The following is a 12771-nucleotide window of genomic DNA, read 5'->3' as shown; positions in this document are numbered from 1 at the left end:
AGAAAGTATTGTAAACAATTATTTTATTATTATGAATCCCAGTATATATGCATATAGTTCACCAACCAACAAAGTACTAGTTTAACCACTAAATAAGTAACAAAGTCATTTACAGTCATTTATTTTATTTTATTTTGTATATAGAATATAACAGTCAAAAGGGATTCTGTACTTACAAAATATGTATTTTACTTAGTACTTACACATTTGCACGATTTAACTCATAAAGACCCAAACATCCGCGGACCAAAATCATCTACTGATGTAAAATGTTTAATACCCTTTGATCCACTAATCCTATCAATACATGTAAATAACTGATGTAAAATAGAGTTTTCATTTTTTCATGGTCATCAGATATGACCCATTTGGACGTTCAGAGGGTCCATAGTTACCATGGAAACACCATCATCTTCTACAACATTGATTCACTAGTAAAACTCATGGAGTCAGATCAGTGACAGTGGATGGACACATTTCTTTCATGTTCAGTTATTGATATATTTGCTAAAAAGTCAGTTTTTCTTCAGTTTTCTGTTTTGATATAATAACCTTTGAATTTACTTCGAGCATCCATGAACATCAAATTAAATATAGGAAATTAAATTGAAAAGGAAAATACATGATTTATAAAGAAAACATGCAAAATACAGAGGATATTATTAGAATAAATGGCAATAAATCACTTAAGAACGGTTTAATAGAGACAAGAGTCATTTGGGAGCTGCCACAAAAGTAGCACTGAGTCTTTACTGGGTAAGAAGGACAAAATTGTAATTTTTTCCAAGCAAAATGTGATTTGTGTCTTAATTCTAACATCTCTACTCATACAACAAACTCGACCTTAACTGACTGGTGTGGAGCAGGTTGTAACATGTCTGCAGAATGTGTCACAGTCACCCCCTTTGATAAATGTAAGTGTATTTTCTTGATTTTAATCATTTTACAGAATGCCTACATACCTAGATATGTTGCAGTTGCAGGTAAAAAATTTAAGGTAAAGTGTGTCATTATGCACCAGGCATAGTGGTGCTCTAGAGATGCCCCCACCTATAAACCATATAAAGGAACTAACAGCTAAATTACATCGTTTTTGCATGTGAAAATTAAATGCAAAATGATCAGTCCTACTAAGATAAGATAACTAAATTCATATTTCAGTTGTAACATCTGCCAGCCATATGATACTGTTCAACCATATTTTTAGTTTCCATCCTTAAACCACAGATTTAATATTCTAACCATACTTGTGGTAAAATGTCTTTTTGTTATTGTAAGACAAGTACCATAGTTTTGCCTCTCTTTTTTCTTCATCATATATTTAACTGTTATCCCTTAAATCAGTGGTCCCCAACCTTTTTTGTACTATGGACCAATGTCATGCATGAAAATTTTCTGCAGACCGGGTAGAGGTGTGGGGGTTCCAATAACAAACAGCTTTGTCAGTTCAGTGCATGTGATCTGAAACACTTACACTGTATACCAGGCAGCTACAATGATTCTACCGTAGAATATCAACTCACCCTAATGCAGAACCAGTGGAACCCTGGACTTGTTTCCCTGCAACTAGATGGTCCCGTCTGGGGCTGATGGGAGACCCACACTCCAGTTGTGTTCCGTAGATCCAGTCTACTCTGGATTCTTGTCTTGGTAACTGTCATTGCAGAAAACCCAGACACACACAGATATGAGGTTGGAAACGGAAGAAGGACTTTCAGGGCTTTTGTGGCGATATCATATTCTGCTTTGACTTTAGTCCAGAATGCACAGAGGTTTGACGTTGTCTCAAACATTGATTGATTGTGTGTCACCTGTTGCGATGAACCTGTAACTGAGGCAGGAATCCTCATATTTCCTTCTAAATGCAGCTTTCAGTTTGAGGCAGTCTGTGACCCTTCTGCAGCCTCATCGTTTCCTTGTTTCTTCCCAAAAATGTTCTCCAGTGAATTTTGTTTTTGGCTCATTTCTTTAGCTTGTGTTACTACTGTTTCATGAAATGGTGCACCAGAGTCAAGAGTGATTGTGAGGCGCAAGGTTTTAATAGTTTTGGATTTTTCATTACAGTTTAATTTTATTTAGTTTTGACTTTTTTTTCTCTAATTCAGTTAGTTTTAATGTTTTTAGAGCAGGTTTGCTAGTGTTTATTAGTTTTCATTTTTTTCTAAATGCTTAGTTTTAGTTTAGTTTTTGTATTGATTTTAGTTTTGTCGTATCTTTTCTCTTCTTCACCGTCGTATTCAAATACATCCCATACATGACTCTGTTTTCTCCCAGCTTTAGTCTCCATGTTTCCAGGTAGAGTGGGGACAAGACACCGACTCTAACCGACAAGTGACAAGAAGTGACAGACCGTGAAGTACCATATGGTGCCTCTAGCCAAAATTGCTAGAGCGAAATAAATCACTTTCGTATCAATCCGACATTGACAAAACGAAGGGAATTTTATCTATAATTTTTATACGTTTTAGTTAGTTTTGTAAGCACACAATACAGTTTCAGTTAGTTATCTTTTTTTTTCTTTTAATTATAGTTTTTATTTATTTCAGTTAACGAAAATGTTTTTCAATTCTAGTTTTTGTCTTTTCGGTAGTTTTCGTTAACGATAATAACCTTGGTGATGCGAGGGCGGAAACAGTCGCTTTTCAAAATAAAATCTCCGCATGACTAATGGAAAAAATTGCTTTAATATTAACCACAATTTTTTTTCTTTGTGGCCCGGTACCAAATGATCCACGGACCGGTACCAGTCCGGGGACTGGGGGTTGGGGACCCCTGCCTTAAAACATTCTTTAATTCAATAACTTTCTTCCAGTAGTTTCAGTTGGAGTCTTTTGTAACAGACTAATGTTATAAAAGTTGAGTTTCCATCTAAAAAATGGAGCACTGTTTTTTTTTTTTTAATGTCAAACAGACCAAGAGTAAGAAATAAAACGACATAGAGTAAAGATGGTATGCTTCTGCAACATTCACTATGAAACACTGCATCTTACTATCACTTTTTTTACAGAAGTGAGTGCCAAAGTGTGACCCCCCCCACCCCCCCCCACACCCACACACACACACCCACACACACACACACACACACACACACACACACACACCATTTTGCATCTTTGCAGCCCCAGTGATACTCAATTACTTTTTCAAATTTCTGGTAAATATTGGACTGGATTCAGTATTTTAGTTTTTTGGTCAACCCGCTTAACACATGTTGCTTCAAAGGTCCTTTTTAAACAATTTCTTCACAAGAACTAAAGGCCCCTCCCTGCACTGATTCACCCAAACAACTGCTGGGTGACAACTAGGTGGGGGTATGCTAACAACAGGACATTTTCAGTCCCTGCCCGATAACATGTCCTGGTTGAATGGTCTTCTTATGTATGCCTGATAGTCAGTGTGCAATGTTCTCTATAAGGAAATGACAAAGATCAACAGAAATCGGACATTGCAATAGGGTATCACTAGCTGTGGTAAGTTGCAAAAAAAAAAAAAAAGGGGGGGGGGGGTCTGACATATTCTTATTTTACAGCATGAGTACAAACTATTACCAAACTGGTACATTCAAAAACAATTGCTTTAAATTTTCCTTTCTCTCCACTTCCATAACAGCCTAATGTCATGTATAACCATAGCCAGGTATGTGGAAAAACGGATATTTTCTATTTTCTATTTTTTTTTTTTTTTTTTGCCTTTCATCCACATGCAAACTCCAGTTTAGGTAAAAAAAAAACAAAAAACAAAAAAAAAAAACGGTTATTTCTGAAAATTCTGACAAAACTGTACATTTTTGGAAAACCCTATTTTGGTTCTTGCATGTGAACGGGGGGAAATTAAGTTTTAGGTTAATGAATGTTACAGTATGTGATAGAAAACGCATCAATGTGATCTTTGTGTATTCTAAACTTAAACCCATGATAGCGCTCTATGGCACATTTATGTGAGTTGTGTGGAGGAAAACATTTCTGAAAATGATCCAGTGTGTACAATGTTATAATTAGAAATATAAAGAAAATATCAGTTTCTATTAATACCTACTTGGATACATGGCTTAAGTCTTAGGCATTGATAAGTCTGTTGTCTGGTATTTGTTGTTTTTTGTGTATTCTTCCATATTCCTTGCCTTCATATTCTCTTATACTCTTTTTATGTATATTTATGAGATTGTACAGTATATCCAATCCATACAGCCATGGTGGTTTTGGGCTGACATCTGCGTTTACCTGCTGATGCTGGGATCAGATTACAGTGCTGTATTATTATTTGTATTATTTGTGTTTACCATTGCAGCTGCAACACCACACTATTGCCCAAGATACATTTTCCTACCAGAACTGGCAATCTTAATTTTGATGCCTCTTTCTGCACAAAAGTGACAGACAAATCCAGCTTTTATAAGGGAAACACCTGAGATGCAGACGCCCTTTAGCATGCATGTTAAATCTGTATACAAAGCCAACTATGCCCGCAGTGTCACCTGCAGTGAATGGTTTCATCTACAGCAGGAGTGTCAAACTCATTTTAGTTCAGGGGCCACATACAGCCTAATATGATCTAAAGTGGGCCGGACCAATAAAATAATATAAATAATAGGATAAGAACTTATGAGTAATGTCAACTCCAAAGTTTTTTCTCTGTTTTTGAGTGAAAAAAGTCAAATTCCGTAATGAAAATGTTTACATCTACGAACCGTACTTGAACACAACATGAACAAATATGAACTTTAACCCTTTCATGCATGAATTATGAGAACCTTAGTCAAGATTTTTTTCCTGAGTGTTTTTATTCATCTTTAGGCATGGAAAAAAAACAACAATTTGATTTTTTAAAATTTTTTATGAATCTATATTTCATGGAGTTACAAAAATGTCCACTCAGCTGGACACCATGCATTTCATTTTAGAAGCAAAGAAACATGCATTTACTGATATACAGTGGGAAAACGATGAAATAAAAACACTGTTAATGCTGGTAATCTGACATTTTCTCACATTTTAACATACCTGCATGGAGATAATATGCAAAAAAAAAAAAAGAAACTTTTTGTATTAAAAACACACAAAAAAAATGTTAATTACAGTCTAATAACAATTGCCTTTTTTTTTTTTTTTTTTTTTTTTTTTTTTTTTACACTCAAACATGTTACTGCAGATCAGGTTCATCAAGAACAGCAAAGTTACAGTAACGGTATGAATTTCAGTGTATGGGATGATGCATTTAAGCGTCCACTGTGTTGGCTGATATGGAACTAAAATAACATAATCCATGAATATACAAGAGGACACATTTGAACAGCTGTCCACTGTAGTGACCACTATGCATGAAAGGGTTAAAATTCTTAAGAAAAATCTGTGCAATTTCAAAAATATTATGCCTTAGTTTATCATTTATACATGTGAATCACAACTTACAGATGACAGTGGATCTACAAATACACAAAACATTTAGTAAGAGGCAGAATATTGTTAAAATTCCACATACTTCTCTTAAGAAATTTCAGGTTATTCACATTTTTTTGTAAAAGGCTTGTCTGTAAATGTAAACATGTTTATGTAATTTTACTTATTTTTTTACACTGCAACAAAGGAAAAATTTGTAGTTTTCATTTTTTATAGGTTATTATGATAGTATTTTACTGCTCTGACCCACTTGAGATTGAACTGACCTAAAATGATTCTAACATCCTTGACTGTTAATATCGTCAGTGTAATTTCTGCATTTCGCAAATTCATCCCAGGGGCCATATCGGACCCTTTGGTGGGCCGGTTTTGGCCCCCGGGCCGCATGTTTGACACCTGTGATCTGCAGTGAAGCATCATGGGAAACAGATCATTGTATGTTTTTTCTCCTTTCAGTGTGTTTAAATTCCTTCTGTGTGTGTTTTGTTTTTTCTTTGACTGTGTGTGAATACACTGGTGCTGGAGTACAGACAGACTACCACACCTCTGCACCCCCTCCCCATCCCCATCCTCTCTGTATCGATAGCAATAGGTGGGGGCACGCGGGTATCGATGTGCGTGTAGGTGCGCGTGACCAAGGCAGTGGGCGGAGCCGGCCGTGCGCGTGGAGCTGAGGGCAGGTTTATAAAGTCGGTGGAGCTCCATCCTCTGCTCAGCTGGAGGAGGGGTCACCTCAGAACTTACATTTAATAACCTGCCACAAAACGGAGTAAAGGACACTCAGCTTTTAAATATTTACAGAACAGGGATTATTTCTGCACCCAACAGGTAAGAAATGACTTAATAGAATTTAGCAGAAATTACAGCCACTTTTAGACCAGCAGTAATTTAGTCACTATTATAAATTTAGATGCACTTACTTTAATCTGCTTTGTTGTAAATGTATTAACCCTCCGGTATCCCCTCCAGCAAGGCCCTTACTAAGCACCAAGTGTGCCTTTTTCGCACACTTGTGGAATAATGCAAAAAAAAAAAAAAAAAAAAAAATCATACAGTTTGTTTTTAATTCTTTTACACTTTTTTCTATTTCATCAACTTCAGCTGTAAATAAAAATACCGAATACTCAATAATTTTCACATTTTTAACCCTTTACATGCCGTGTTTGTATTGTAAACAAACTATTTTTTTGGATGCAAAAAACAAAACAAAAAATAAATAAATTTTTTCAATATACTACATAAAAAGTGGATCACATATTATTGGATTTTTGCAGCCTGGTATATGTCAATGATTAACTCCAACGTTGGTTAATTTGCATTATTATTTTTGGCGCTAGGTCAAATGTTCAATAATAGTAGCATCTGTGTCCAAGTGTGCGTAAAATGCACACCTATAAATCAAACTATTAAATATTATATATTGATTGATTTTTCTGCTCTAATTTGATTTTATTTTTGTAAATCAAGCTCAGCCCTAATCATACAGATCAAATGGAAGAAATAGTGCGTTTTAGGCACACTTGGGAGACAGATGCTAGTCTTGTAATTTTCTTTTGTTTACAATGTGCACATTTAAGTTGGTGGCCAGAATTTTAAAGATCATGCAAAAATTAGCAACTTTTGAGTTCTAACTTTATTTAAAGTGTGAAAAATAACATGGAGTTTTGTTTTGTTTTTTTTTTAAACGAAGTGAAGTGTGTCTAAAGGCGCACCAGGATACCGGAGGGTTGAAACTTCGACAAAACTAGACTTGAAGTTAGTGAAATAAGTGAGTCTTCTGGTTTTTCAGTCATGGAGCTGCTGACGGTGGCTCTCGCGCTTCTACTATTGGCGTGTTCCCGCGCCGGAGCAGGTGCGCGTGTCCGCCTGAACTCTGTCAGGACGGTGATTCTGAGAGACAAGCACGCGCCGACGGTCAACAGGAGCACGTGGGAGCCGAGCCTGGACCTGACGGTGAGTGTGTGTCTGTTAGTGTGTGTGTGTGTGTGTGTGTGTGTGTGTGTGTGTGTGTGTGTGTGTGTGTGTGTGTCTGTTAGTGTGAGTGTTAGTGTGAGTGTGTGTGTCTGTTAGTGTGAGTGTGTGTGTGTGTGTGTGTGTGTGTCTGTTAGTGTGAGTGTGTGTGTCTGTTAGCGTGAGTGTTAGTGTGAGTGTGTGTGTCTGTTAGTGTGAGTGTGTGTGTGTGTCTGTTAGTGTGAGTGTTAGTGTGAGTGTGTGTGTCTGTTAGTGTGAGTGTGTGTGTGTGTCTGTTAGTGTGAGTGTCTGTTAGTGTGAGTGTGTGTGTCTGTTAGTGTGAGTGTGTGTGTGTGTGTGTGTGTGTGTGTGTGTGTGTGTGTGTCTGTTAGTGTGAGTGTGTGTGTCTGTTAGCGTGAGTGTGTGTGTCTGTTAGTGAGTGTCTGTTAGTGTGAGTGTGTGTCTGTTAGTGTGAGTGTGTGTGTGTGTGTGTCTGTTAGTGTGAGTGTGTGTGTGTGTCTGTTAGTGTGTTAGTGTGAGTGTGTGTGTGTGTCTGTTAGTGTGAGTGTGTGTCTGTTAGTGTGAGTGTGTGTCCATTTAGGAGGAGTAAAGTGTGTTTTTAGAAAGGACAGAGGTCTGACCTGCTCACTGCCTCTGAGTCTGACAAGTTTCCACTGCAGTTTCAGATCTGATATCAGGTCTTTAACACTAAGCTGTAGTAACTAGCTGGAGTATGTAATATTGTATGAAATATTCTCTTAACCCATTAATGACTAAAAAAGTACACATTTTGTGCTCAAGAAATATATATTAATGTGAAGCAAATACTCTGGTAAAAGTAGAAGTGTTGAAATTCTTTGCTTTAAGTGTTTTTAAATTTCTGTCTTTCATGTTGGTATTTATGTTGGATTATGAAAGCAGAAGCCCCTGGACATGAGTTTAGACCCCTTTACTTTTTCACTCCACACACACAATCTGGGAGTAAAATCTTTTTTTTCAGCAGTTATCTGCCTCAGAGACTAAATGTTCTAAATCTTACATGCTTGAATAAGATGAATTGGAAAACAAATGACAAAAGTGGTTAGCTGATGTTTTCAATACATGTGAAAACATGTTATTACACACATACACACCAAAATATTGGTTTATGTACATTTATAAATCCATCCATTCTCTACCATCTGACATTCATTACATTTATACAATAGACTTATAAATCTTGATTGTTAACACTCCAGCAGCAAAACTTTTGCTTCAGTTCATACCAAACTGGGTTTATAGATTACCAGTGACCCAGAATAGATCTGATTACATTTTGGGAACAGTAGGACGAAGTTAAATTTTTTAATTCATTTTTTTTCATTTTTTTCCCCCCTTTACTTATACTGGGCGAAAATTCACATATCTGTAGCAGGAAAACAATTTGTTGAATTCATACCAAATTGGGTTTCTAGATTGCCAGTGAGCCACAATAGATGTGGTTACATTTTGGGAAAAGTAGGTCAAAGTTCAATTTTTTAAAAATGAATTTTTAAAGTCTTTTTTCCTGTCCCATTTACTTACAATGGGTGAAAATTCTAATGTCTATAAAAACATCAATTTTGTTTCAATTTACTTCAAACGTGGCACATATATAGAGGCAGTTGATATACTGACATCAGCACATGCATAGACATGATGACATCAGCTGGATCCATGCCAAAATAATAAGAGGGGCGGGGTTTGGTGTACCTGGCACCACTTGTGAATAGATGTTACAATGTTATTAATAGATGTTACAATGTTATGAAGAGATGTTACGATTTTATGAATCAATGTTACAATGTTATTAATAGATGTTACAATGTTATGAAGAGATGTTATAATGTTATGAATAGATGTTATAATGTTATGAATAGATGTTATAATGTTATGAATAGATGTTATAATGTTATGAACAGATGTTATAATGGTATGAATAAATGTTATAATGTTTTAAAGACATGTTATAATGTTGCAAATAGGTGTTATAATGTATGAATAGATGTTATGCTATGAATAGATGCTATAATGTTTCTAGAGTTGATGTCCTACTAGTATTCTACCATCTGTCTTTCTGCAGCTTTATCAGTGCATGAGCGACCTGGAGTGCAGGGAGGGAAGCTACTGCCACGCCCCCTCCAAAGGCCCCGCCCACTCCCGTTGTAAGACATGCCGGAAGAGGAAAAGGCGCTGTCTCAGGGATGGCATGTGTTGTCCGGGCAACCATTGCAGCAAGAGTGAGCTCATATATATGTCGTGTTCCTTCAGTTTCATCTCTGAGTAGTTATTATTTTATGTGTTTTCTGTAAGGTTTTTGTGTGTGTGTGTGACTAATCTCTCGTTTTGAGTTTTCATTTAAAGACATTATGTGGACACTAAAGGTCAAATATTCACCAACATTAAAATAGTTAGATGGATAAGTATGGTTTGATCTTAACTGTACTTTTCTGTTTCCTCCTCAGATGTGTGTGTGCCTGACATGGACACTTTTGTGTCTCAGCAGATCCCGGACTCAGATGGAGGAATGAGTCCAATAGCAAGGAAGAAAGGGTGGAGGAGGAGGGACAGGATGGACATCAAAACGCCCTCTGGAAAAGGTGACCATCTGTTTCAGCATTTTCAACAGTTTTAATATCATTATAAATATTGAGAACCAGTTTAATCGCTGTAAATTCAATTGAAAACATGCTTTTTTTGGTTTGAGGTCATAATTTGTTTAAGGTTGAGTATGAACATTGATACAGGAACACTAATACTCCGATCAATATCCGAATTCTGGAGTTATCAGATCATTCAAGTGACTATGTAAACAGTATAATCTGATTTGTTTTAATAGATAACAGCAGTAATCTGATTATGAGAAATCAGATAAACACACCTGGATTTATCCTCAATACTCTGATGTCTTCCTGCATGTATACAGGTTAATCTCATTTATTTTGTTCTTTTACATCTGCACATGTATAAAAACAATTAAAATCGCAGAGAAGCTACATAGTCAAATGTGAGTGGAAGACAACAGCAGGAAGTTTGATCCTACCATCACTATGTACGTACGTACTACAAAAGAAATCTCATAATGGACAGAAACGTCTAAACCAGGGTTTATTGATTATTTCTTACAGGGTTCGTACACATTTTTCAAGGTAAAATTCAAGCACTTTTCAGGGTCATTTTCAGTTTTTTCCTTATCGCTGGGGTCAGATACATATCTACAGGAATACATATGCTCAGGATTATTTTTTTCCACTTTTTATCACAATGATGTACATTGTATTATGGTATAAACATCTAAAATTATGTTTCATAATAGCAAAAAGTTTAGAAATTAAAGGAGAACACAAAGTTTTATCCAAAAAAAGGGAAGCCACTTGGCATTCTTCAGACACTCTTGCACCGAGACAAAGATTAAGATAAAAATGTCCCTGGTGTCGACCTGTGAACGCCTGGTAATTTTATTTTTGACATAAAGTTGTATTTTTCAAAATGTATCACCTCTCTGTAAGTCGCTTTGGTTTGAGTTAATATTAGAAATAAATAAATCACATCACAGTTATAATTTCAAGCACTAAAACTAAGTTTCAAACACTTTTCAGACCTTGTAAACACAACATTGAAATGGAAGCATTTTCAAGGATTTCAAGCACCTATTTGAAGCCTGTTCTTAAATGCACATAAACTCATCAGATCTGATTATTATTATCCGATTACTCCCAGTTATCGGTCTTTTATGGTCATGTAAACAGGCTCAATGATAGCTATGTTTTGAGTTGTGATTGGTCCTTTTGCTCTGACATCAGTTCTTTTCATTGGCTGACTCAATGTTAATAATAATAATAATAATAATAATAATAATAATAATAATAATAATGGATTAGATTTCTTTGGTGCTTTTCAAGGCACCTAAAGCACTTTACATTATTGATCCATTATTTATTCACTCACGCCACTGCTGATGGAAGCATGGCTGCCAATTCACGCCAAACGGCCCCTCCGACCACCGAAAAACATTCATATGCATTCATACAAGGACACAACAGCACTTGACTAGGACAAAGCAGGATTCAAACCGCCAACCCTTCAGTTACTGGCTGACCCCCTCTACCTCCTGAGCCACTGCCGCCCCCTCACTTCACTGTGTTTGTGTGTTTCCAGGTCAGGTGGGCGACCCCTGCCTTCGCTCCTCAGACTGTTCTGAAAGCCTGTGCTGTGCTCGTCACTTCTGGACTCGCATCTGTAAGCCGGTGTTGCAGGAGGGACAAGTTTGCACACGGCACCGACGGAAGGGACACCACGGCCTGGAGCTGTTCCAACGCTGCCCGTGTGGAAACGGACTGAGCTGCCAAATGCTACGAGAACCGGACGGCAGGCCTTCGGCGCTGGCACCTTCATCGTTCTCAGTGTCCTCATCTTCCACGCTGTTAGCTGCGGCGGCAAAGTCCAAGTTTGCACAGTCGTCTTCTTCAACCCGACACTCGTCTCCTCACTCATCGCTGCTGTTTTCTTCCTCGTCTCCATCGTCAACAGCGGCCAAGACGAGACTCCACGTCTGCCAGAGGAGCTGAGACTGAAATAAAGCATGGATTAAGGTGTGAGGGAAGGAAAGGAAAGACCTGAGCCCAATCCCATTTCACGTCTTGGCCCTCCCCCTTACCCCTACCCCTCCAATCTGTAGGGGTGTTACCGATTCTTGAAGAGTCGAAGGGGAAGGGCTAAGAGAGATCTTTCAGGACCACACTACAAACGGAGAGGTATAAGAAATCTCCCACAATTCTGTTTGAATAATCAGTAAGATGGAGGTAAACACAGCAAAAAAGTACAACAGCGTGACGAAAGAAACACACAAATGTACGTATTTTCTTAATCATTTAGTCATCCGTTTAATGCTGTTTCAATGTATTATAGATCGCATTTTCCGCGGTTTGTGGTTGATTGCCGCAGAAAGATGCCCAAAGCCCCTACAACAGAGATGGTTACAGCTGCTGACGGCATGGGGAATTCTTTCGCAAACAAAGTAGTTGCATCTGTCTATAGCAGCATCGATGATTGTTGATGACGTAACAGTAGGGGTGTGTATTGGCAAGAATCTGGCAATACTATACAAATCACAATATTAGGGCCACGGTATGATATATCGCGATATATCACAATACTGTTAACAAGGCAATATTTTTTTTTGTTTTGTTTCTTCTTCTAAGATATTATCTCCTGGAAAAATTTAATAATACCAGAAATATGCACAACTACTAAACACAGTTTTATTTCATCAGAACAAGATTTAATCCTATATCACAAAATTTTCCTCAGTAAAAATTTTATTTTGTTTTACATAATAATAAATAAATAAAATGATGTTTACAGACATTACAGTTTAAGATTCTGCTCAAATGTTCATATGCTATTA

At 37.0% G+C, this 12771-nt stretch overlaps 1 protein-coding gene across 1 annotated transcript; it reads left to right on the top strand.

Moving 5' to 3' along the window:
- Positions 1–6120: 6120 nt before the first annotated feature.
- On the top strand, positions 6121–12109 carry LOC115438645 (dickkopf-related protein 2-like). The gene is made up of 5 exons (XM_030162401.1): positions 6121–6224; positions 7186–7349; positions 9448–9604; positions 9830–9964; positions 11523–12109. Exons 2-5 carry the CDS (start codon positions 7188–7190, stop codon positions 11930–11932), a joined length of 864 nt encoding a protein of 287 aa, XP_030018261.1. The 5' UTR covers positions 6121–6224; positions 7186–7187; the 3' UTR covers positions 11933–12109.
- The last annotated feature ends 662 nt before the right edge of the window (positions 12110–12771 follow it).

Source organism: Sphaeramia orbicularis, chromosome 18 (genome assembly GCF_902148855.1).
Source record: "Sphaeramia orbicularis chromosome 18, fSphaOr1.1, whole genome shotgun sequence".
Taxonomy (NCBI): Eukaryota; Metazoa; Chordata; class Actinopteri; order Kurtiformes; family Apogonidae; genus Sphaeramia; species Sphaeramia orbicularis.
This window is presented reverse-complemented; position numbering and strand designations above follow the sequence as displayed.